The sequence below is a fragment of the Zonotrichia albicollis genome, chromosome 10 (assembly GCF_047830755.1).
Source record: "Zonotrichia albicollis isolate bZonAlb1 chromosome 10, bZonAlb1.hap1, whole genome shotgun sequence".
Lineage (NCBI taxonomy): Eukaryota > Metazoa > Chordata > Aves > Passeriformes > Passerellidae > Zonotrichia > Zonotrichia albicollis.
Window position 1 is genome coordinate 34,644,117 of NC_133828.1, and position 25,962 is coordinate 34,670,078.

Consider the following 25,962-nt stretch of genomic DNA (forward strand, 5'->3'; position numbering starts at 1 on the left):
CTTTTCTTTCATACAGAACTATGCTGCTTTTGAAACACCCACTGTCTTTGTCACAGTTGTTCAAGAAGAAATTTTGCATAGTGAGGAATGAGTCTGATTATGGATACATAATTTCATCTGAAGCTAAAGAATGTAATGAACACAAATTCCAGATAGAGCACAGCACTCCCAATCCGTGTGTCTCAGTTTCTCTGTATTTCCTGCAAGATGACAATGGCCACTTTGTAAAAAGCTCTTTCAGATATGAGGCAGAAGTATATACTTCAAGGTCTAGCCTTGAAACTTCTGTGGGATAGCAATGCTCTTCTGAAGTGCCATTTAAAACAGATTGCGTTTCACTACGTGCAAAAATCCCCCATATAGATGCAGCTATATGAGCAAAAAAAAAAAATGCTTTTGCCAGTATAGCCTATTTTATTTGGGAAACGCTTGCAGAAAAAGATGCTTGTGCTAGTAAAACTTGTATTTGCTGGTTATCAAAGGAGAAGCATTTCTAGTGCAAACCAGGCCCTCTCATATGTGAAGCTTTTATTCAGTTCAGCCATCAGTACAGTAGAGAAAATCCTACCTCAAAGGGATTAACATGGTTACCTAATAGATATTATTAATGGTTTAAGTGCATAAAAGGTGCTTTAGCTAAAGGTGAAGGGCTAGATCCTTTGCTAATATAAATTGTTCATGGTCCCACTGAAGGCATGGTGGAAACACAGAGCACTGAGGGAGCTGCCCTGTGCCATCGCCTCCTGCTCCGTTTCTAGCTCAGGGCTGCACTGACTGGCCTCTCCAAGAGTGACTTCTGCCTCCTTACCCCTGAGAAAAATGTGCATAAGCAAATACTGAGGTTATAAAGGAAGAAAGAGTTGTGTCTAGGAGGACCCTGTTTGGGCAGGGAGGTTGGATCAGATGGCCCCACGGGTGGTGCCTTCCAAGCTGACCTGTTCCGTGATTGTGCAGCAGTCGGATGTCTCGGGAACATGCCGACTTACACTGCCTGAGGATCTCACTTTATCCTGTTTTCATTATATAGTAGCTTTTTATAGGCATCAGATTCCAGTCATGAGACTGGATGATTCCACAGAAAATACCCTCCGACGCTGTACTTTCTCACAGCAGGGCTCCCTGGCTAATCGTGTGCTTGCCCGTCAAGCACAAATCCCAGCCATTTCCTTCCCAGTTTTCCCCTGCATTTAATGTATGGAAAAGCATGACCCTGAATCAGATGAATAGCAGCCGGTTTGAGAAGGTGTGTGTGAAAATGTATCCTCACGCAGATGAGCTCAGAACAAATAGAATGGAGGGGAGGAGGGGAAGAGAGCCGAGTCGGGGAGTGTGAAGCTACCCTCTCCCTGATAGCTCAGCCACTGTGTGTCAGCAACAAGTTTATGCCCAAGGGAAAGAACTGAAAGCTGAGGAAATATTAAAATTAACAGAGCTTTATGGCTCAATCAATAGGCCATGCTCCCTGAGCAAGATTAGAAATCAGATGGCACATTTCTTTCTGTTAACCCTGTTTGCTCTCCCCGAAGGCTCTTCTGCCTGAAAGCATCTGAGGTTTGATTAAGTTCTTCTCTAGGAGGAAGCCAGAGAAAGTCCATTGTGTGAGAACTGCCTCCAGAATGCTGTGTTGGACACCCTTTAAATAACAATAGAGGTTATTAGAGTATTAGTTTGTTAGTAATTGTGAGAGAAGATAAGTCTTCCCAATATTTGAATATGCAAAATGGCTTTAGCTAACTGAGAGGGGGGGAAATGCAAAAACCAAAACATGCCACTACAGTGAGTAACAGGGGATGATTAAAAATCCCCATATGTAAGAAAGAAAACCTCTACCTTGTTTTACTGTAGAAATACCTTGCCAGATTTGTTATCCCCACCGAACCCATTGTATTTTCCCTCTTTGGACTTTTCATTTTCACTGGGGCAATGAAATAGTTTTTTCCAAAGGGAGATGAACTGTGTTTGCACCTATTTCTTGTTTGACAGTGACCTCTATGAACCAGTCATCACTGCTCTGCCTGTTGTTTTCTTGTTAGCTCTTTGCTGTCAAATTAATTACTGTGAAGTACTAAGCTTGTTGCATTCACGTGCTCTTATTAGCTCACAGGATGTCAGAGTGATTGGATTTTTAGCATTATTTCTTTTTTTACATTCTAGGCTTTCCATTCAAAACCTGTTACTGGCAGGGAGGAAATACTGTACCTAATTCTGATCTCTCATCAGGGCAGCTCCAGTGATGCTGAGGATTTACAAAGCTGTATATGCAATTAGACTTTGTTTATATTAAACCCAACATGAACAACTAGATTGGGATTGCAATGTGACTTTGAAGCACAGCATTGAATGTCTTTCCTTTTGCAGTATAGAACAAGAAAGAAAACATTTATGATGAGAATAGCATTTGTCCCCTCCATTCTTAAATCACAGTAATGAGCTGATCCTCCACTTGACCCTCTTCACACTCCTGAGTTGTTTCTATTTGTGACAGCTAACAGCTCTCACTCGAGTGCAGTCCAGGGATCGATGAGAAGTTTTATTATTTTCTTCTTCTACAAAATGAAACGAGCAGAAGGGACTTCTTTGCTGTCATGCTTGAAATTTGTGTGTCCTGCATCTGCCCTTGAAAAGCACCATCTGCCTCGGTGACAAAGATGAAGGTCTTGAGAGTTGTCTTCATTCCTGAAGGTAGATTTTTTTTTTTGTTATTAAAAAAAAAAAAAAAAAGTAAAAGAAAAAAAAAAAAGTAGATTGGATTAGAAGGGCCGGGCAGGAGGCTCAGCCCAAGGTGCTCCTTTGCCCAGCGCAGAGCTCCGGCTCCAGTGCGCACCCCCCGCAGCCCAGCCCCAGCCCCTCGCCTCTGCGGGACCCGGCACCCCAGCCCGGCCCGCGGAAACCTCCCCAGCGCCCCCCACGGCCGGGTGCTCCCGTGCACCGGAGGGTTGGCTCGGGATGCCGCAGTCCCGGGGTGCCGCTGTCCCGGTGCCGCTGTCCCCGTGACCCCGCCCGGCCCCGCCGCCGCTTCCCCGCGCGGCCCAGAGGGGGCGCCCTCGGCCCAGGCTTGCCCTGTGGCGGCGGCGGCGCGCGCGGGCCCCGCGCAGGTGAGCGCGACCCCGCGGGGCCCGGCCCGGCCCGGAGCGGAGCGGCCGCGGAGCCGCCTCGGTGGAGCCTCGTCTGTGCTGCCGCCGCCTCGGTGGTGCCGCCGCGGCCGCCGATGTGCGCCCGGCTTCTCCCCCCGCCCCCTCGGCCCCTGTCCCTGGCCGCCGGTCCCCGGGCAGGGCTTCTGGCGGGAGCCGGCGGGGATCTCTGCTGAGCGCTGCCGTGAGGGGTGTCACGGCCATCCATCCATCCCTCCATTCCCTCTGCCCAGGTGCCCGCTCCCCCCATCCCCAAAGCGCTGCCCCGCGAAGGCGCGCAGGAAAAGCCGGTCCCCGGGCGCGGGCAGGGCCGGCGCTGCTGGCGGCTGCCCTGCGGCAGTGCAGCGGTCCCGTTATTTCCCCTCCCGGCTCCCCTCGGCCGCCGCCCCGGTCCCCCTCCCCCTGCTGCCTCCGACAGGCTCCGCGTCCCCGCTGTCCCAAGGAAAACACACACAGTGCCCGGCACCCGCCCCGGCTACCCGGCCCATTCAACCAAACAAACAGAAACCCGCCCCGTCGCAAAGCCAACCGACGGTAAACTTTCTAATGACTTCTTCTTTCAAGAGCTTAAAAGGCAAGGAGCACCGGGGGAGGGGAAGAAGGGAGCATCCATCTCCCGGCCGGGGCGGGAAGGGGGCCGGAGCTGCAGCCGCTCAGGGTCCGTCCGTCCGTCCGTCCGTCCGTTCTGCCGGACGATGGGACAGGGACGAGAGCCGGTGTGGTGGGTGTGTTTGCAGGAACCGGGAGGGAGGGAGGGAGGGGACGGGGGGAGTTAAAGAAACAGCATAGTTAATATTTCCACATCAGGAAGTTACTGTAATAGCCCAGGGGGCAAAAGACTTAACTTAAGCTCCTAAATAGTGAGGAGCCCATGGCGTCTGTTATAGGTTGGAGTTCCCACGTGGTTTTAACTCCTGTATAAAAAGTTTCAGTAGAAAGTGCCACAATGTCGTGATTTTGCAGGGGGGAAAAATTAGCAGGAGGAGATCGGAGAAGATAAGCGAGGAGCAAGCAGCTTCCCCGAGACCTTTCACTGCGGATCCGAGAGGGAACATCAGACGCGTAAAAAAAGAAAAACAAAAAACAAAAACCAAAAAGCCAAACAAAACAAAAAACCCCAAACAAAACAAAAACACAGCGTTCAAGCCAGCACAAGGCGAGCGAAAGATCAAAAAGACGCAGAGGGAGACAGATTAACTGGAGCAGCAGCAGCAGCAACAACAACAAAAATCACACTTAAAATAATAATAGCAATAATAATAATAAAACCCAAACCACCAACAAGGGAGATATTGTTTAAAAGAGCAAGCGAGGGAGCGAGCCGAAGAGCTGGTCTGACCGAGTGGATCCGTGCAGCTTCTCCTGGGATCGCCGGGATCGCGCCGCTTCTCCGCTCCGCGTCGCGCAGCGTGCGGTGCCCTGCCCGCGGCGGGGGTCCCCGGGCGCCGCCACCGCCTCCGCGCCGGACTCCGGACCCTCCGCGCTGCTTTGAAAATAAAAGCATTTCGCTAATAATAAGCGGGACGGTGAGGGGAGAAGACTCGCAACAGTGGAGCTGCCAGCCGCGCACCCTCTGCCCGCCGCCCCCGGCTCCCTCCCCAGCTATGCTCCGGGTCAACTTTGATGGCACGTTGAGAAGCAGCGGGCGCTGAAGGGGGACAAGCGAGCGGCGCGGAGCCGACCTGCTCAGAGACCTGCACCCACGTTTGCGGGGGCGGAGTGAACGGGGGGGGTACAAGTGGTATTTCTCTCCCCCCCCCCCTCCTAGCAGGCTATAAATTGGATTGTATATAAATCTGCTTCGTTTATCTCCCTGACCCCCCTCAATGACGCTGGACTAGAGAGCTCCTCTCCGCGGCCCGCCCGGACCTGCCGAAGCGAGCGATGGACCACGAGCGACTGCGCCCGGGGATGCCCCTCTGAAGCGACGCGGGGCACCGGGGCAGAGCGGCGCCGCCTCTCCCCTGCTCCCCGGATCCCCTCGCACCTCCGGCTCGCTCCCCGCTCCCCCTCCCTCCTCCCCGGGCTCCGCAGCCACCCCCTCACCTGCTGCCGTCCCCCTCCCCCGTGGAGCCGGGCTCTCTCGTGCACGCCAAGCCTGTTCCCCCCCCGCCGCCAACTTCGCCCTCGGTGCCTGCGCGTGCAGCCTCCCCCCTCCGCCTCCCCGGCGGCACACGCCGCTTCCCCGGGCGCCCCCTCCCTCCGCCGCGGCTCCCCCCCTGCGCGGAGCGGTTGCGGCCCCCCAGCTTGGCTGCCACCGCCCCCTCCGCGCCGCGGAGCGCTCGGAGCGGCGCTGCCTGCAGACGGGCTCCCTGCGGCGCTCCGGGGCGGCCCCCAGCTCGGCCCCCCGCTCCTCCGCCATGGACGGGGCGGCTCGCCGGGGGGTGCTGGCCGCGCTGCTGGCCTGCGGGCTGCTCCTGCTGGGCGCCGCGGCCACCCCGACCCCGCCGGCCCCCGCCGGCGGCTCCCCGCAGGACACATGCACCTCCTGCGGCTTCCGGCGGCCCGAGGAGCCGGGCAAGGTGGACGGGGATTTCCTGGAGGCGGTGAAGAGGCACATCCTGAGCCGGCTGCAGATGCGGGACCGGCCCAACATCACGCACGCCGTGCCCAAGGCGGCCATGGTCACGGCGCTGCGCAAGCTGCACGCCGGCAAGGTGCGGGAGGACGGCCGCGTGGAGATCCCCAGCCTGGACGGGCAGGCGAGCGCCGGGCCCCCGGCCCACGACCCGGTCTCCGAGATCATCAGCTTCGCCGAGACAGGTGGGCGCCGCCCGGCCGCGCGCCCCCGCCGCCCGCGCCCCCTGCCCGACCCGCCGCGGCCCTTGCCCTGCCGCGCTCCCCGCTGTCCTGCCTCGCCCCGTCTGTCATTCCCCCGCTCGACCCCTGTCAGTCCCCCTGCTCGACCTCTGTCAGTCTTCCCTCTCGCCCTGCCTGTCCTCCTGCCCACCTTCTCTTTCCGCCTGCCTGACCCGTAGCAGTTCCCCGGCTGCCCTCGCCTGGCCCCCCTGCGCACCCTGCCTGTCCTCCCGCCTGTCCTTGTGCCTGGTACGGGCACCTGGCCGCCCAGCTTGTCCTCCGCCTCGTTCGCTCTCCCCTCTGCCCCGCGCCGTCTCGCTCCGGCCCTGCCCGCGCTTTCCCGTCCTCCCTGCTTGTGCCCCTGTGCCCGGGATTCTCCCCGGGCTGTGCCTTGCAACTCCCCTCTCTTGTCCCTCCATCCCTCCGCGGCCTCTGTGCCCCCGGCTCCCCTCCGGCTGTCCTTCCAGCTGCACCGGGGCTTGTCTCTGTCCCTGCGTGTCCCACTGTCCCTCCTCTGCCTGTCCCGCTCCATCTCTTGCATCCCTTGCCTTGTCTGCCTGCCCTGCACATTCATCTGGTTCACTGCCTGCATCTGTCTGTTGAGGCTTGCATTTGCCCATCCTCTCTTTCCGTTTGTTTGCCTTTTATTTAGCTTTCATTTGCAGTATTGGCCTTGTCTGTTTGTCCATTGCATGCAGTGTCCTACCAAGTGTGTCTGTCTCCTGTCTGTCTGTCAGTCCGTTTACTAGCTGCCCTCCATCCCCACGGTACCAGCCATCTCAGTCCTGTCCAGCCATTGCAGTTACGTGTCACCGAATCCCTTCAGCACAGCTTTCCAGTAGTTTAACCACTGTCCCTGTGAACTTTGCACATCTGGCTGGAACACCATCACTCTGTGAATTACCTCTCTCCTGTCTATCTGCCCATCTCTCCTTTCCTTCATCACTCTATTGCTCGTTTCATTTTCCTCTCTCTATCTTCTTGTGGCATCTATATATCATTTGTCCACAAAATAAATCTCTTTCTATCCTGTATGCTGCCCACTCATCTTCTTTATCTACCCTCCCACTTACCAAAGGCATATACATTTACAGTATCTATGGGATCTGTTGCATTATACATATGCTTGTTATATTCACATACAAAATTTATGAGCGCACACAATCTCACACAACACAAGTGATGTGGATCGGTGCAGCAGCACCGTACTGTTCTTTTTCTGTCACTGTCACCACAGTTTACGAAAAAGTTGTGTACTTACTAACACGAGAGAGGCTTTCTTACTGTACATTTTGGGGGTTATTATTTTTTAATAGGATGTCGTTGGGAGATCGGGGGTGGGCTTGTACTTCCATTTGGTATTCAGTCAATCGCTGTCTTTTGTAACACTTCCAAAATTGACTTTATGTAAAACGTAGACAAACACAGTGAAAATTTTTGTCACTGAACTATTACAAGGTACTGAATGGGCTCTGGAGGCACATTTGAAAGGCATCTAGGGTAACAAATGAAGACACCGACTACGCAAAAAATCCCATTCAGAGATTGACAAAAATGCTGAAGATTCTTAGGGAAGGAAAAGGCAGAAAAAAATCTACATTTAGCTCTGTACAGACGGAAGCAAAACCGATAAGGGCAGATGAGAAAATGCCTTTCCAGCAATAATTTTAAATAGCGATTGGGATGCTTTGATTCAGGGACCAGAATTACGGTCTCCGCCATAAAGGCCGGCACATTTATCACCTACGCCAAATTTAGTTAGGACTTTCATTACAAAATTGCAGGAAGGCCGCTGGTATTTCTGAAATGTTTCATGCAGCAGGCTCTTCTGTTTACAAATAAGGGGTTATGTCAGACATTTGGTGACATTTGGTTTTCTGTGACAATTTCTCTCCTTTAATTCTGGTGTTGCTGAAAAGCGTATTGAGAACAGCCAATAACGGCGTTACAGCGGGAACAACCGCTCCATTGCCTTGCCTCGTATGGGAGCTCATCGTTCTGGGGAGAAAAGGCAGAGATTGAAATGATTAATAATAGCTGATATTCTACCAGACTAAGTGGGGGCTAGCTTGATCTGTTGGACAATCAGGCACATTACTGAAATATTTTCCGTTCTGTCTCGTGAATCCTCTCCTTTAAACCGCAACGAGAATATGTGCAAATCGAAACAAAATCCCTGGTTTGGCATTGGCGTTTTAGTGGTTATTGAAAGAGCTCTCCCCATGAGAATTGGCAGGTAGCTGAAAGTTAAAACTATTCTTAAACTGATGAGATAGAAGAGTTCTAGTCCTAGTGCCGGTCTTTTTCAAAGTGCTGCTGTAGCATCTTTAATTCTTGCTGTCTGGAAAAAACATATATTCTGTAAAACCCTTACTGATGTCTGTGGATCTGACACATCCGACTACAGCCCGATGTTGAAGGCTGCTGTGGGAAGTCCCCTTTTCAATTAATTCTAATTGCAAATTGGGGATATCTGATGCAGTGCATGCCTTCTGACTGGCACAGCCCCGTCACTGTTCGCTCGATCTGCTGTGCTCTAGTGTTGTCCCTGAATCCAGAATGGCACACAAGCTAACATTTCCTTTTTGACTTAATCTTGCTGATCTCTCCTTATCTTGCAGACGATCTGGCCTCATCTAGAGTCCGCCTCTATTTCTTCATCTCAAATGAAGGGAACCAGAACTTGTTTGTCGTTCAAGCCAGCCTGTGGCTTTACTTGAAGCTGCTTCCATATGTCTTAGAGAAAGGCAGCAGGCGAAAAGTAAGAGTCAAAGTCTATTTCCAAGACCCGGACACTAGCAACAAGTGGAATGTGGTTGAAAAGAAAGTTGATCTCAAAAGAAGTGGTTGGCACACTTTTCCCATGACAGAGGCGATCCAGGCTCTGTTTGAGAGAGGAGAAAGGAGACTGAACTTGGATGTTCAATGTGAGGGCTGTGAAGAGTATTCAGTGCTGCCAATTTATGTGGACCCCGGGGAGGAATCCCACCGGCCTTTTTTAGTGGTGCAAGCCCGCCTCGCTGATAACAAACACAGGATCCGGAAAAGAGGCCTGGAGTGCGATGGCAGGACCAATCTATGTTGCAGGCAACAGTTTTACATTGACTTTAGACTCATTGGGTGGAATGACTGGATCATAGCTCCATCAGGTTACTATGGGAATTACTGTGAAGGGAGCTGCCCGGCCTACTTGGCCGGTGTCCCGGGGTCGGCTTCCTCCTTTCACACCGCTGTCGTGAATCAGTACCGAATGCGGGGGCTGAACCCGGGCACCGTGAACTCCTGTTGCATTCCAACCAAACTTAGCACAATGTCAATGCTGTACTTTGATGATGAATACAACATTGTGAAAAGGGACGTTCCCAATATGATTGTGGAAGAATGTGGTTGTGCTTGATTTAAGGTGTGTTTTGGGGGGGGAGAGAGAGAGAGAGGGAGAGAGAGAGAAACATTCCCGTACAAGATGGTGTTGGAGGAAGTTTCACTGTGTATCCAGGCATCAGTGTTGGAAAGTCACTGTGGAAAAGTTTGACAAAAAAAAAAAAAAGAAAAAAATAATCATTTCACTTTGGTGTCAGGACAGTGGCAGTTTGTGGATCATGGACACTTATATATTCTATCACTTATAAGTTAATGCTATGAAATATCTTAAAGACACACACACTCACGAAATGTGGGCACGCACACAAACACGCGCTCAGACACACAGACACACAGACACACACAGACACACACACACACGAGGCAGCTCAGAAAAGGGACATGAGCACAGAAAGTCAGTGACCAGTGACGATGGACCTAAATGCCTGCCAGTACGAGTGAACGGCTGAGCAGCTGTTTCCCCGCCTGCCGGCAAAGCCAGACCGAAATGAGCTCCCTTTGCTCAGGCAAAAGCACAGACTGTGAGAACACAACGTATTCTTGCACGCAGGTGTCAAAAATGACCAAACTTAGAAAATTAAAAAAAAACAAAAAAGGAAAAAAAAAGTCGACTGTCACCTCTTAGGTCTAACAGGAAGCTGCAGGACACCTGCCTTGGGAGGCGATCACTTCCTCTTAATTTAAATTTATCTAAACATAAACATCACAGATACCCACTTCTTGCTACAGCACTTCCAGCAAGGAATCCTGTGGTTCCATCGGGGGGAGAGAGAGAGAGAGAGAGAGAGAGAGAGAGATAGAGAAAAGGGGACAGACATGTAAGAAACTGCTGTATTTCTAACACCTGGCCGTTGCAGAGTCACAAGCCGGGCTGGCATGATCCGATGCTTTTACTGCCCACTAGCAACCCATGGTTGGCTACACCCGCCGTGTCTTGGAAAAGGGAATCGATACCATATCTGGACTGTGTTGACTGTTGGCATCTCTCACTGTGCAAAGAACAAAAAGTCAAAAGTTGCAATCTGTGTTCTTCAGTGGGGGACTCGGCAAGGCTACGTCACGTGGGGGACGAGCAAACAAGCAATGGCCACCGCGGCTAAACCAATGAACCCTAAAGAGGAGTGACAGCGACAGAGTGGAGACGTTCTGGGAAATGCAGTGCATTTAATAACAGGCGAGGAACATTTTTACAAGTCTTGGAAAGGAGGACAGAGGAGAGTGCTTTCAATTTCCTTACCAGGAGGTGTCAAGGATGGCCATAAAGATCAGAAAATAATGATACAGCATAGCACTTGCAAACTGCTTGAATGCACGTATAATAGCACTTGCAAATTTCAATGCCTTGAAAAGTGGTACTTGATAGTGCACTTATCTTTGCTCACTATCTAGGTAAACAGGTGCCGCATGAGCTATGCAATTTAAAGTGTTGACCCATACTAGACAAAACTGGACTTATGATATGACTTTTTTATATTTTTTTATACTTGAAATTAAATCTTTTGCTTCTTTTTTAAAGCGAATGATTGCTTTTAATGTTTGCACTGATTTAGTTGCATGATTAGTCAAAAACTGCCATTTGAAAAAAAATGTTATTTTTATAGCAGCAAAAAATGAATACAGTTAAATGTATTATACAGAAATTTTGGAACCAAAGAGGCCAACATATTAGTTATAATTTTTATGAGATGGCAAAGCCATCATATATCATGTAGTCATACTGAGCAATCCCTCACGAGGCCTACCAATTGTTTCAGGGTACAAAATGGATTCTGTTTGTTCTATTCAGTGTCTTTTCTATACCATACGCACATGGAATGTAGAGTGAAAAAAAGTGACTATTGTAGAATACATTACAATATGTGCATCCTTTAAATCCAATTTTTATGTTTATTTAATAAAGTTCCTTTTAGGTTCTGTTCCATAATAATTTAAACCAAACAATTTTCACTTAGATTTGCTGTTGAAGTATTTTACATTTGTGTACAGTTTAAATAAATAAAAAAGATTGAAAACTGGATGTGCTTTTTTTTTTTTTTTTTCAGTGTGTAACATCTGGAGGAACTTGCTTACTTTCGGGACTGAATAGGCTGCAGACGGTGAACTGTCGCATTAGACCGTAGTCGTATTAGTCATTGCAGAAAGCCTTGTCTGAGAGCTCAGCTGCGATCCTAAAAATGTTACACTCCAGTTTTATTGCTGTCTATAGATGTAAGCATCTGCTTCTTTCTCTCTGCAGCAGTGCAGGGGCTCTGGGCGCAGGAACGGCGCTGTTCCGCATACCTGCAGGTCATTTACAGCGAGTTCCTGGTTCACCTGCTGTGTAAGAATGTAACTTCTTCTCTGGGTCACTCCCTGACTGCTTAGAAGAAGTAAAAAAAAGGAAAAAAAATGTGGAAAGCACTTCCAGGAATAAAGGACCAATAGTAAGTTTAATTAATTTTTTTTTCCAAAACTAGCTGACACTAAGAAAAGGGTTTTGTTTTTTTTTTTTCTTTTTAGTAAAATAACTCCCTTTTACTAATAAGCCCTCAAAAATGGTGAGAAATACTCAAGTACTCAGCTGCACATATATCCAGATATTGATTTAACTGATTTTCACAGATAAATTCTTCCTCCTGGAGACTTGAGCAAATGCCAGCTGAAGCTGACAGAAGGACCTCTGTTGATTTAGCAAATGTTAGATCTGACCCTGAAACCTGAAAAGTGTTGAAGAAGCAGGATCATGCAACTAATGATGGGTTCTAGTTACAATTCACATTCAGGTGTAGCTCTGCCCAGCTCTCCTCACAGCCAGGCACTGGGGTTAAACAGGAGACCTGGAAGAGTAATTTGCTGTGACTGTGTCAACAATCTGGTTCTCAGAACTTTGTCCTCCAGATCAAATTTTTTTAATATCTCACAGCTTTCTTGCCACCTTGAGCTGCACATTGATTGTCAAAGCCACTAACCACTCACTGCTCCACCTCTCAGCAGCCTTCTCCCTGGTTTTCATTCTGTGGATCCACTGGGCTACTGATGAGTTCAATAAATTCCCCTTGAAATCAGTGGCCAATACCCTCCCCTTCACTCTGAAGGCATGTTTGCCCTAATATGACACCATCATTATAAAGAAGACTGGGCAGCCCTTTAAAAAATGGGATATATTAAGAAATTTTGCCCATTGAAATGCAGGGCCCTGGAGGCTGGCTCCAGTTAGGTTTCATTCTTAATTGAAAGTGTTTGGTTCCTGGGGTCAAAGCCAAACCCTGCATGGGACAGTGGGACTCCAGGGTGTCTCAGTGAGGGGTTTGGCCCTGCAGCCCTGGGGCACAGGGAGCTGCTGGCAGCCAGGATGCCTCGAGCCTGGGCTGGCCAGGAGCGAGGGGCAGCCACTGTGCTCTGCATCCTGCTGCAAGCCCACAGGTGAGCTCGGGATCCTGAACTCTTTCACGCAGGCCATCAAAAAGTAACCCTTTAGGTATAAAAGTATTTCCCAGCTTTCTTTCCCTGTCCCTGCCTTCTCTGCTCCCTGATTTGTAGCTAGAGTCACAGTGTTTATGGGACAGAGCATGAATATTACGATAGTGTGAGGGGCATCATCTGGGAGTGGGAAGAGCTGGATCATAGTCCAGGCTCCCAGGTCCTTTTATTTTGTTTGAAACTCTAGAAATCAATGTGAACTGAACATGCTTGGAGTTTTCTGCAGCATGGAGTCACTTGCTGCTCTGGGCATTCTACAGACACTGAGGTGTTCTTGTATCCTGGTGCTGACAGTAACCTGTCACACAGATTTCTGAGGCTAAAATGAAATTAAATAATGTTTAATTTTGTGGGACCAATCTGAGACAGTTTGACCTTGATTTTTCAGAGATGTGACAAAGCTACTGCTCTTGCCAGCTTTTTGCAGGGGAGTGCAGGAATTCTGCTTTGTGCAGCTTCCACCTCCTGAATTTTTGAAATCAGGCAAAATGAAAAATGAGATGGCCAAGCCTGATGGCTGTTTTTCAAAAATTTTGGGGTGTTCCCATCTGTCATTTCCATCCTTATAAAACTGAGCATCCAGTTTCATTTGCTTTATGCCAGGTTAGGTACTCTACCTCAAAAAACAGCTGGGTCATATCCGTACCCCCCCCACCCAAAGGTGACCTGGTGACTCTCTCTTGTCTTTGATAGGCTTTGAACTCGATTTTGTAAATGCTACATCAGTGTGACAGAATCAATCTCTGGAGCTGGAGAATCTTCACCCTTTAAAACATTCTAACCCAGGCAAAACCCCATCCTGAACCTCTCACTGCTGTCAGTGAGGACGGTGTGAACAGGGTGACTGTCACAATGTGATGCAACAGAGCACTTGTGGGATTAACTCTGCATACATCACGTATTTCCACACATAATAGACACCTGCTCCAAAACTGCCAGCTCTCACCTTCTTTGCTTTGTCACTTGTGAGAGATGAACTCAGCAGCTGAAAATTAATTGCTGCACTTGCCCTGCCACCAGAGAAGAGGGAAACCCCTCGCTGAATGCATCCTTCCTAAGGATAATTTTTGTATGGAGTGGCATCTACTGGGAAGGGTGGGGGAACATTTTGCAAAATGGATCAGAAATACAAATTTCTGTCTAAGAGGGGGGGTCTGTTTCAGTTAATGCTGATGTTAGTCCACAGTAACTCCCCTAAAGTCTGCAGATGTAATTCAGGCTAGCACCAATTTGAATGAAGACACACCTGAATCCAGTTTTCTGGAATTCCTCCTGATTGGGCCCAGCTCATTCTCAGTTCTCAGTGTTTCTAAAAGATGTATTTTTTCCTTTGGAATCAGCAGCTAAAAGTTTTAGCAGAACCCACATATGCTGGGTGACAGATCAGAACAAGAGTAAAAGACATCTAACTTTGTCATGAATCTCCCTACATACACTGGAATTTGGCCAGGAATTAGCAATCTGCCTCAGTAAAAAATGTCCCAGTAGCTTTCATTTGCTTGCCCAGTCAGTAACCTTGAACTAAAAGCTGGTTTTACATGCCTGCTTGTAACAGTAGGGGCCAATTTTATTTGGGTAACTTCATTGATTTCAAGGGAATTGTTTCTGATTTGTACTAGAATAAGTGGGAGCAGATTTAGGTTCTTTAATGTTCTTCCAGTTTAGCTCTTGGAATAACTTATATTTCATTATTATGTGTTTATGTAATTAGTGCAATTATATCAAATTATATAATTGGTACAATTACTTGGACTCATGTAACCACTGCATATAGCATTCCATGCTGTAAAATCTTTTACTCTGGGAAAAAAAAAAAGAAAAAAAAAAGCAGTCAATATTACATGGGAATCTTAATTTGTTTTTAAATTCCAGTATCAAATTTAGGGCCTGACCACATGCAAGGAACTTCTGGTTCACATCAGTGGAATCTCTGAGCAGGCAGCTTGCAGCCTTCACCATAGATATTGCATTTTTAATCTGATTTGGCCAATTCTATTCAACAGAGGCCCTCCTGGAATGTGTGCAGCTCTAACCAGCCCTCCCTGTACAAAGCAGAGATGTCAAGTTTCTACACACACACACCATATGACCTGGGAGATCCCGAAGCCATCAGAGCCCTGAGATATGTGTACAGCTTTTTTATACTTGATCAGGTTTACTGTCTTTGTGAGCTGCTGTTGAGAATTTTAAACTAGTACTTTATTCAATTCATAGACTCCCACTTTTTGGTCATTGAAACTGTTTTGCTTCCCTCCCCTTCAATAATTTGCTTTCAGGCTACTTTGCTGTGAGGGCTTGGAAGTAGAGGGCACTGCTGTATCTCTTGGGGACCGAGGGAGGTTATTCTGCCCCTGTACTCTGGTGAGACCCTTCCTGGAGTCTGCATCCAGCTCTGGGGCTCCCAGCATAAGAAGGACATGGACTTGTTGGAAGAGTCCAGAGAAGGGTCACAAAAATGGTCAGAGGGCTGGAGCACATCTCCTGTGAAGACAGACTGAGAGCACTGGGGCTGTTCAGGCTGTAGAAGAGAAGGTTTACAGTGCCTAAAAGGGCCTACAAGAGAGCTGGAGGGGAACTCTTTACAAGGGCATGTAGTGATAGCCAAGGAGTGATGGCTGTAAACTGAATGAGGATAAGCTTAGCTTAGCTGTAAGGCACAAATTCTTTACTCTGAGGGTGGTGAGGCACCAGAACAGGTTGCCCAGTGATGTTGTGGGTGTCTCATCCCTGGAAGTGTTCAAGGCCAGGTTGCTGGGACTTTGAGAAATCTGGTCTAGGGGAAGACTACCCTACCATATCAGGGGGGTTGGAACTAAATGATCTTTAAGGTCCCTTCCAAACCAAACCATTCTATGAGTTTATGAAAGTCAAAGTAAGCACATCCAGCAAAACAGGAAAAACAGGTAAGAAGGAAACTGATTTGATTTCCCTAGGTCAGACCAAGGAAGACCCAGGGTGAGAGCTATGATTGATAACCACCTGATGGACCTCTCCTCAGAAAAGGTCAGCCCTCCCAGGTGCTGGGCATTTGGAGATCTGTCCTGGCCCAAATGCAATCACTGAACCCAGCTGCCAGCGCACAGCCCCCAGGGGAGGCACTGCTCTACCTAAGGACATCTCCACAGAGTTTGTTGCTCTTTCTCATTTTGGACCTGCTTTTGGAGAGGGTTCACCTCTCTGTGTGCTCTCCTGCAGTCTGGCCTTTGAAATCAGGCTACAGCACAGCCATTTTAGGGCTGCAGCTCGTGCTGCCTCGCTGCCTTCCTCCAGCTGGTAAGTGTGCTCAGTGCCTGTTATTTTTATCTTGAGCTTTTGCTTTGTTTTTGAGGATAATTACACATTATTGCTGCAATATGTTATAATAAGTGCTATGAAGATGACTATTGTATCCAAGGGGAAAGAAGATGTGGCTGGGGAGCAAACTTAAACCTATGTGTCAGCAAAACAAACACGCAGTGTTTGGGCTGTGTCAGTCAAGTGGTACCAAAGTGGCATTTAGGTTTTTGCCCAAGTGGAGTGGAGGCTGCTGGACTGATCTCGCCCCTCTTCACTTTGTTGGCTGGAGTGGCTCGTGCCCATTTCCAAAGAGGAGTTGGTGAGGAGCTGGGAAGAGCCGCAGCAGCCGTGCTGTCTGTCCTGCAGCAGCAGCCGTGCTGTCTGTCCTGCAGCAGCCGTGCTGTCCTGCAGCCACAGCTGAGCTCCTCACTCACTGATGGGGGAGCCCGTCCTGGGCAGTGCAGCAGGAGCCAGGTAGGAGAGGTGGATGCTGAAGGCAGTATCCATTTGAGGATAAAGAGTTATAAATAATACTGCATCTGGCTCCTGTGAGCTGAAGCAGACTGGGCTCTTGGACTTTTGGACCCCCCTGTGCCATATCCTATTCCCTATATCCTCTGTAATCTCATTTGGTCTCGTATGGCCTGGTTTTGGTTCAGGTTTTGGAACTGATCCTCAGCTGTTGGGACTCCAAGGTTATCAAATATACTTCAGGACTTTATAAATTAAGGCTATGGGCTCTTGTGAAAGGAAACAAACAATGTTATCTGTGTTAATGAGAGTTGTGTATGTGTATTTTGTATCCAATTGTATGCATTATCTTTAGCAGTGATACTTCATAAGACCATATAATTTATGAGGTGGTTATCAGTGACTCATAAGTATTTATTTATGTCTTATGTGCATTGTGTATGTTTGGCTTGAGCAGGGTGGCATGTTTGCATGGGTGAGCCCCATTTCACCAGTAAACACACAGACAAGAAACAAAAAGCTTTATCTAAGCAAATTGTCTTCTGCCATGCTAATGCCCCTGTAATAAAATTTATTTTGGGGATCCTGATGAGAGATTGGAGTAAGGTAGTGTAGCTACTGACTATTTTGAGTAGATTTCTTGTATCTTGTGTGCCCCATCCTTGGTTTGCATTCAGTGTGTGGTGTGTAGGTGCCCTTGTGCTGGCTGGAGAGAGGCACCCTGTTCTCAGATGTGGCTCTGCTCCAGCCTGCTCCACATCCAAGAGAGTGCAGCAAACCACTTTTGCTCAACTCATGTTTTGAAATTGTTCAGAAACTGGTTTGGTCTTTAGCACAGTTTGGAGCAACCTTGAGGCTGCCTTTAGGACAGCTGCCAGGGGTCCCCAGTGTAAAAGCTGAGAAGGGGCTGGAATACAATAGGGCCCTGACCACAAGGCTTGTATTTGGCCATGCTTCCTATACTGGGAGATTTTGGGTGGCACTTGGATGGAGTGGAACCCATCTAAGTCTCTATGCTGAGTGTTTCTTATTAAGTACATGATAGGCACAGAGATGCAGGATTTAAACCAGCTCTGTTCCTCTTAGCTGTGCACCACAGTGGTTGAATCACTATGTTACCAGTGCGTGACAATGAATCAAGCCCTATATTTCATTTTATGGGTGGGTTCCACTTTGTTCTCATTTTCTCCTCCCCTCCTTTTGACAATTTAGACATGTGCATCTTGGAGAACATTGCTTCCAGACTGTATCCCCTTGAATGGGGTTACTGCATCAAGCAGGGAAAGTAATGCTGTGTTTAAGTTCTACCCTAAATGAAAGCTTTTTCTACTTTGCATGCCACAAATAGACTTTTAATTATGGGGAGCACATGCTGTAAGTGCACTCCAGGATTTGATTCCATCCTTTGTCTGTTAAGCTTGTGGATGTGCCAGCTCTTAGAGTAATCTTTTTTTTCAGCATCACCAGTTGCAATCCATAGTTAGCAAAAAAGCAACAAAAGGAATGGCAAATCAGTCATTGTGCTGATGGTCACCAGTTTGCTGTCTCTGGCAGATGTTCTCGAGGTGATATTGAATGTTAAAACAACATTTAGATGTGCTCTGTGATTTGCTGGGTTTAAAAATCTGTTGATGTTAATGTAGGGCTAGATTCGGTTCAAAATCCTACCAAATTGGAATTCCCCAGTCAATTACAGTCAAAAGCAGACTGCAAGACTGTACAGAGCAAAGCCTGTAGTACTTTTGGTGCAATATCAGAGCCTCAGCTGAAGGTGCTATTACTCCATGAGTTCTGTTCAGTTGCACCCATTTGCACCAGGTGTGAGTTTATCCTGTTGGCTTGAGGACAAACCCCTTGCTTTAGATCAGTCAGCAGTCAGGCTCCTGGTGCTCTGTGCACTTCTGTAGCTGGTGATAGCTATTGTTCTTTTCTGCAGTATGTTCACAGCATCAGGCATTATGACTCATGTCATAACACCATTGTGAGCCATTTGTTTAATAATACAGCATCCGTGTTGTGTCACTCCAGCAATGTTCCTAATTCTTTCTATTATTAACATCTGTTTTGAAGTGTTTATACTTGTAATTTAGCTTTTCAAATTCTCACTGGATATAAGCTGGTGCAAGAGGAAAGTTTTCATAAACACATCTAAAAGAATCTGACACTTCATTGGCCATATCTGATCAGAAAACCAAGCATATTTGTTTAGGCCTCTTTTTGGTTTGCAATAAATGGTAATGCAGGTCTCTTCAGCACCCAGAAAGGAAAATGTAGGTGCTACTTTTTTGTTGGTTTTGGGGTTTTTTTTAGTCCTGTGGGACTAGTTGGATTTTAATTGTTAATAGTATCTTTTAATTTGGCAAAGCAGATGCTGTAAAAAAGGTAGCTTACCTTTTTCCAGTTGGGCAAGTTACTAATTTGTTAGGGTGGTGACTTTTTGAGACAGGGCTGTATCTACATCCTATCTATAGATCTTTGAAGCTGTTTGTGCATCCCTGGCACTGTGCAGAATGTGAAGAACGTCCTTGGGTCCTTCCTTTCTATCTACTGGTAAGAGTGGAGTGAGATCCAGCAAATATTTGGGCAGCAGATCTTCTGTTGGAGCTGTTGGAGTAGAAATGCTCAGCCTATAAACAGTTTGGGGTCAGGGAACTTCTGAAAAGTTCTTTGTTGCTGTTGTTCTGTTGTTGTTTTGGTTGGTTTATTCTTCTGATTGGCTTAGCTTCTGGCGATGTTGTCATACAATGACAAGTCAGAGGTGTCTTTCTGGAACATAAATGTAGATCTATTCTGCTGGGATGTCTGCAGTGACCCTTTATTGGGGCTCTGAGTAAATCTTGCCATAATTGATAGAAACAGCTTTAAAAGAAAAGCAAAACAGATCATGAAGAAAAGAAAGAGCTGATAAAGCTTCTAGCATCAAGAGTGTGCATGTTGAAACACTCTCTAATTATATATTTATCCAATCCAGTTAATACTACAGAGCTTGCAAAAAAAGCCCCATAATTAGGGGTTATGAAAATGTCTACATAGCAATAATATGGCACCTAAATATAGCATCTTTCCTCCTGAAGCACTTTACATCATTTGAGAACCATGGACTCAATTCACAGCTGGCATTCACAGGTGCAACCTTATTGATTTCAATGGAATAGTGCCATTTTTACCAGGGATGAATTTTGTTATAAATGGGAGTTTTATCTTAGGGGCTTCCAGGGCTGCCCATCACAATAGTATCTGCATATCTTTTACATCAAATTGGCTGGCACTAGCAAAACCTTTAGCAGACTTCACAAAGTCTCTGCCACATTTGCCTTCTTATCCTGCAGAAATCTTTTCTTGGGCTAAACTCTCATATTTTTTTGTCTTTTGGAGACTGTAAGAGAAGAACAGCTGATGGTAGTGAAGACGTGCAATGCTCTTTTGGTGTGTAATGTGACAGTGGGTTTCTTTCAATGTTTCTGCTGGAAGCTGAATTCACAGTTGTAGTTTCTGGATTGAGAATATCAAGACTTTGGGACTTGTGTTGCTCAGAGCACCTCTAGTGCTCAAACATCCTGTAGCAGGACCTGAATGATGTATTAATCATGGTACCCATCACTGACAAAGTGACTGCTGCATACAATTTTAAAAAATCCTAAGTAAACTTTGTCCAATATCTGGTGAAGTCACTGGGAGTAAGGCTCAATGCTCTGCATTCCCCAGTGTCAGAACAGGCCCTGAAGATTTTGGTCTACTTCTCTTCCACTTTGCAGATTACCTATAAAAGTAATGACAAACCTGCCACCTACATTCTTCTAACATGGGAAAGACAGTGTTTCCTGAGTATGAAGTAAAAAGGGTGTATTGGGAGCTCAGAAGCACAGAAAAATAGTTGGCTTGTACTTCAGTTGTATTTGCCACAACCTTCCACGTGAGGAAAATTTGATTAGGCTGAAACTCGTCAGCCTGAAGATGAGATGTTGGTGGGGTAGGAGTGAATCCTTCAAGTCAGAAGGTGGGCAGGGATTGTTTGTTCTGTGGCAGTGTATCAATTAAAGTCATTACATGAAACTAGAATCAGCCAGGCTCAAAGCAAACAAAAAGAGATGTTCTCTATGCAACTGGTAGTGGACACAAGGAATTCACTGCCAAAGGTGGTTGTGGAGGCTAAAAGCTTATTAGAGTTCAAAGGATGACTGGACAAGTTTGTGTAAAGAAATGCACAGAGGATTACTAAGTAGCTAGAAACCACATCTGGCTTAGGAAATACCTTGATCTGAAAATAGCTGGAGGCTAGCAGAAATGTGAGGGAAATAGCATAAGTGGTTCCCTGGCTTCTGCTGCTTTCTGGCTTGCTCCAGGAGCCAGCAATAGGAGACTTGATGCTGGGCTAGATGGACTGGTATGGCCATTCTTCTGTTTGTACTTGATGTGACAGCTCTGCCCTGCAGGTTGTTGCAGCAGGCACATGTGGGTCAGTGCTCTTAGAGGTGTTGTGTGCTCCAGTTCTCCTCCATTTATCATTGGTAAACTTGGTCCCATGATGTCTGTGAAGGTCTGGGTTCAGAACCTCTGTGAAATGCACCTGGATGATGTTTTATATTGGAATACCTGCTTAGTGTGAATGGAATAGCAAGATTGTAGAGTACTGAAAATCAGTCCTGTTTCCTGTAATAACTGATTTTCCTTTGAGGCTTCTTCTCCAAAACTTTACAAGACAGACCCTGTGTAGTTCTGAAAGAATTGAGGAGCTATATAGTTTTATTGTGAAAGAGAATAAATTATATTGAGTAACTCCTACACACACATACGGAAGAAAAAATTTCACCTCCTCCCATAATATCAGATTGTTGATATTCCCTGCATAGAACTGTGGGGAATAAACAAATGCATTCATTAACATTTACCCAGTAAGGTGAACTGAGGACAGAATATCAGTCCAGATATCCAGGCTTATCTCTGAATTTCCTGGATTTTATGGGTTTAAGTCTGACTCTGAACAGGTCTTAAGGGCATTTTCTTGGTGGATTAGAAGGATCTGTGTTTGGACGGTCCCATCTATAGTACCTATGGGATTGTACAAAGCCCTAGTTTTACTATTTGTATCTGTTTTAAAATCCTGCCATTCATTTGCCTGAGTCAAACAGCTTTCCAACTAGAATTAGAGTTGGGTACATAGCACGAGGAGAGTACACATCTGGAAAGAGCTCGAAAGACTCAACCAATGTTTCACAGACAATGTTGGATAACAAACAAAAACCTCTCTGAAAATGTGGTCTGCAGATGGGTCTTTATATTCTCTTCCCCATTATTTTAATGGGGAAAATTCATCTTTAACAGAAAGGCATTCAGCACAAAAACAGCAGGAAAAGGGCTCAATGGGAGTCATTTTCCAGGATATCTTTCTGTCTGGGTCAGAGAACAAATTCTTCTGTGCCAAGAGCTTCCACTCCTCATGGGGTAGCTGCAGTGTTGAAAATGTCATCATCAGTGTCTTCTGCTGGAGCAGTGCTGGGTGAAGCTGTAAATTTCCTTGGGATATTTCTCCAGTAGCTGGTATGGGGCTCTGCTGTGGGCTAGCCCAGTTTGCCACAGAAAGCGTCGCGTGGCTGGGGCGGCCAATCCCAGCTCCAAAGATGGTGTGCTTGTTGCGAGCTCGTGCCAAGCCATCTGTAAGATTTGTCAGATAAATGTGACTAGCGAAGTGGCACTCGTGAGCAGATGAAGGGAAATTCCCTAGGGGATTCTTTATTCGCTCATCATTAGCAGGAGAGGCACTGGGAAAATTCATTGTTTAGCTGTTCAAAACAGTGGTGAACATTTGATACTGAATAATCTTTAAATCTTTGTCAGGGGATGTCAAACGTGTCTTGAGCAGCCCAGACTGTGCTGGAGGTGGAGTATCATGTTCTGCATGTCGCGCTTACCTTCATGAAGAAGGATAAAGATATCCCAGTTCCTCAATTTTGTATTTCACCTCAAAACCACCTCCCCTCCCTGGGGTAGCTTTATTTAAAGTGAGCTGAGGCATGGAGCAGCCTGGAGGTGAATTACTGCTGTTTACCTGTGTGTGTCCCTGATCCTAACTAGAAAATAAAACATGTCCCTGCTGGGAGAAGGTACTGCCCATTCACTGAATGAAACTGGCTTGCAGGTTTTTTTGTGGCAGCTTTGCAGTGAGGGCTAAATCTCATTTGCTCCAGTCATGAGGCTTAGATGTGATGTCTTGTGGAGTAAACTTACTGGGCTCTGTTGCTGCTGCTATTTTGTGAGCTAAAGTGGGCCCACTCTCCCGATGAGAAACAGGTCATCAGTCTCACATGTTCTCTGTAGAACTCCTTTTGTGCAACTCACTTTGCTGCACCGAAGGGATTTTTTTTTAAGTCTTAGAAGTGATTAAGCTCCTATAACTGCCTTCCCTAGCCAAGATATTTTAGGCAAAGCCCTTGGTTCTTTTACATTTTTATGGTAGGACCAGGATGCTTTATGACATCTGTGTGCTGACATGGGCACGTGTGGCACAAAGTATTCTGCTTGCATTGTTAGCAGCCCTATTATTCATTCAAATGCTATTTAGATTTATATTTAAACAGGAGCTTTGAAATTAATGAAGATATCATCCACTTGAAAGATACAACATTGTTGTTACACTCATTAGGGTCTTTTCTTCCCAAGGAGAATTGGGAGAGGGTATTAAGCTGGCGTTTGGGGAGAAGGAGAGAGGGGGCTGCAGGATCCAAGTCAGAACACTCTGTGATTCTGTGAGATTCCCAGGTCCACAAACTCTACCATGGCTAGAGACCAGCACAGGTTTCATCTTCAGGAAGGTTGACTTAGTGGAGAGGATGTAGGGAGAAAGGTGGTCTTTTACTGAACCCCATAAGACCATTCCCCCAAAGGCTTGCTGATGTAAGGTACTGTAAAAGATTAAGGTTCTGTCTTCCACCACTTCCTCGCATAAGTCAAGATGAAAATCCAACCTAACAATCCATAACACCATTGTACCACAGCAAGGGTCCCATATCCACATTCAGCATCTTCACTGTGTGAGCAGATTTGAAAAAACTGAACCCCTTTGCAGCTCCACTTGGCTTGAGGGAGACAAGAAGCAGTGTCTGACTTTAAATGGTAGTATGTGAAATGTAAAGGCTATCAGTGAACCTTGAGGAGTGAATAGGAGTTTTTCAGATGCATCAGGTTTCATCAGTGAAAAAGTATTTGTGAATTTGAGTTGAATGCAGTGGACAGCCAGAAAAATGAGAATATTCCAACAAAAGCTCCAGACCTTGCTTCAGTTTTTCTGTAAATAGATGAACTTCTGTTGACTCCAATACAATGTTGCTTGCTTGCATGACATCGGTCTTTTTTATTACAAAGGAAAAAGTCACCTCACAAGAGACCTTTGATGTTTTAATGTGTCCTGGCATATCGATGGATACATCCAGTGGAGAAGAACAATTTGGGACACTTGGTCTGCATTTGTGCTTTGCTGGAGATTTGCTATGTAACCTCGAGCAAATCTATTAATCTCCCAGTACCTCAATTCCCCAAATGCAAAATGGAGATAATAAAACATAACTCCCTTAGCAGGGTGAACACATTAAAAAATGCACTTAAAAGCAGTTGGGTACTAGGTTAATGGAGACCTATATCTTGTGGGGAAGATTTGTTGTATTATAAATAATACATCTTCACAATTATTCCACTTAGTCTGCCTTGAAGCCTTCAAAGACATACCACGCAAATGTTTACTGGCAGCATGTTTCCCCCCTTTTATTGGCCAACAACATGTTTAGACCAGACTTTGCTGTGGCAAAGTATTTCAGCACATTGCACATGGCAAATGGCTCTTTTACTGTAAAAGTAGATTTTAATTTTTTTTAGAGAATACCCCAAATAATGCTGTACTCAGCAAAGGCCTGTGCACCTGGAATAGCTGTCTCTGAGCAGATTTTCCTTGCAAAATGTTCAGCCTGCTTCTGCCTAGAGCTTTCAACAGAAATGGAGAATGAAGGAGGTGTGGTGGGTACCAAGGACAAACTTTTTAAGGGTGAGTTAACTTTGCAGACCACCTGAAAGAACTTGGGTATGTCTCAAGTCAGCTAAGCAATGCTGGTGCCAGAATGTCCTGGACAAAAAGGCCAGTGTTGCAGAGCATGGTTGAATTGCCCAGGGTACAAGTGGGGGTCTGGGGGACTCCAGTGCAGTTAGTGCACAGGAGCTATTCAAGCCTTCAGACCACCCACTGTTTTAGCAGTGTTACTTAGCTTCCCTGGACTCTGTAATTGCTCTTGTCACATTACTGAGGATAATGTAGAAATATTGCAAGCATTTGCCTTGAACTTGGAGTGTTGAAGCTTATGTAAGGGGGGGAAAAGCTACACAGAATAAAATGAAGGGTGTGATTCTTATTCCACTTCTGCTTGTTTTACATTGGTTTTCCCTCTGCTGGAGTAATTCCTCTGTAATGATGTAATATGTTTAGAAGAAGACCTCTGTATGTTTGTGAAACATCTTTGTCTGCCTAAAAGAGGTGTGTTATGAGGGTATTTTGAGGAAAGCAGCATCCTGGAATTGGCATTTGCTTCAGTTCAGATAAGGTTTTTTTTCCTCCCTCATACAGTGAAAGGCCAGTGGGGTGTGCAGAAAAAGGAAAGCTTTGTTTCTGTGATCAGGATATCAAATAGAGAATTGCATTTTCTCAGGTGCCTTTCTCATGGGGATGCTCCCAAGGCAGAGGCGTGCTGTTACACCCTTTACCTCAGGCTGCTGTAGTTGGGCAGCTGGATTTGCTGGTGTGTGACCTGTCATGTACCTGCTGCCCAGATGGGGGGGGGCTGGTGTAATAAACCTGTGGTAGCTCTGGTGACACAGTTAATCCCAGGTATGTGCCTGCTGCACAGCTTGGAAGGTGTCATGCAGCCAGCTAAGAAAGGCTGGGGTACCAGGAGAGTTTGCTTTTAACCTCTGCCCCAAAGTACAGGAACTATGGAATTGAGGGGGGTTTGGTATCTGCAGTGTAATGCTTTTGGGTGAGAGGCACCACAGAATAAAGCAGTGCAAAAATAGGAAGTGCCCTAAGAAGAATACCCTGAAATGAGGATTAGATGGGAAGAAAGGTATCCTTGCAGAGAGGCTTCCACACTTGCCAGTAGCCCCTGACAATTCTCTTGATCTGATGCTAACAGAAACCCCAGCAAATGTTTATTTTAACCTCTGGCAAACATCTATTCATTGGGTAAGACTAAAAAGTTGATCTCATGCTTGGGAGGAGCTTGGGAACAACTAGTATATGCCACTTGGCTGTGCTTCAGGCACAGCTGGCCAGTTCCTCCAGCAGGTGATGCTGGGCACACTGGGAGTGCTCCTGGTCTCTCTCAGGCTGGGTGTGCAGCAGTGAGCACAGCTCTGAGCCTCTCTGCAGCCTGGTCTGCATGGGCTGTGCTAGAGGAACCTGAAATAG

At 46.7% G+C, this 25,962-nt stretch overlaps 1 protein-coding gene across 1 annotated transcript; it reads left to right on the plus strand.

Moving 5' to 3' along the window:
- Positions 1-4,483: 4,483 nt before the first annotated feature.
- On the plus strand, positions 4,484-9,512 carry INHBB (inhibin subunit beta B). Its single transcript, XM_074548766.1, has 3 exons — positions 4,484-4,614; positions 5,178-5,894; positions 8,552-9,512. The coding sequence occupies exons 2-3, from the start codon at positions 5,492-5,494 to the stop codon at positions 9,325-9,327; spliced, it is 1,179 nt and encodes a 392-aa protein (XP_074404867.1). The 5' UTR covers positions 4,484-4,614; positions 5,178-5,491; the 3' UTR covers positions 9,328-9,512.
- The last annotated feature ends 16,450 nt before the right edge of the window (positions 9,513-25,962 follow it).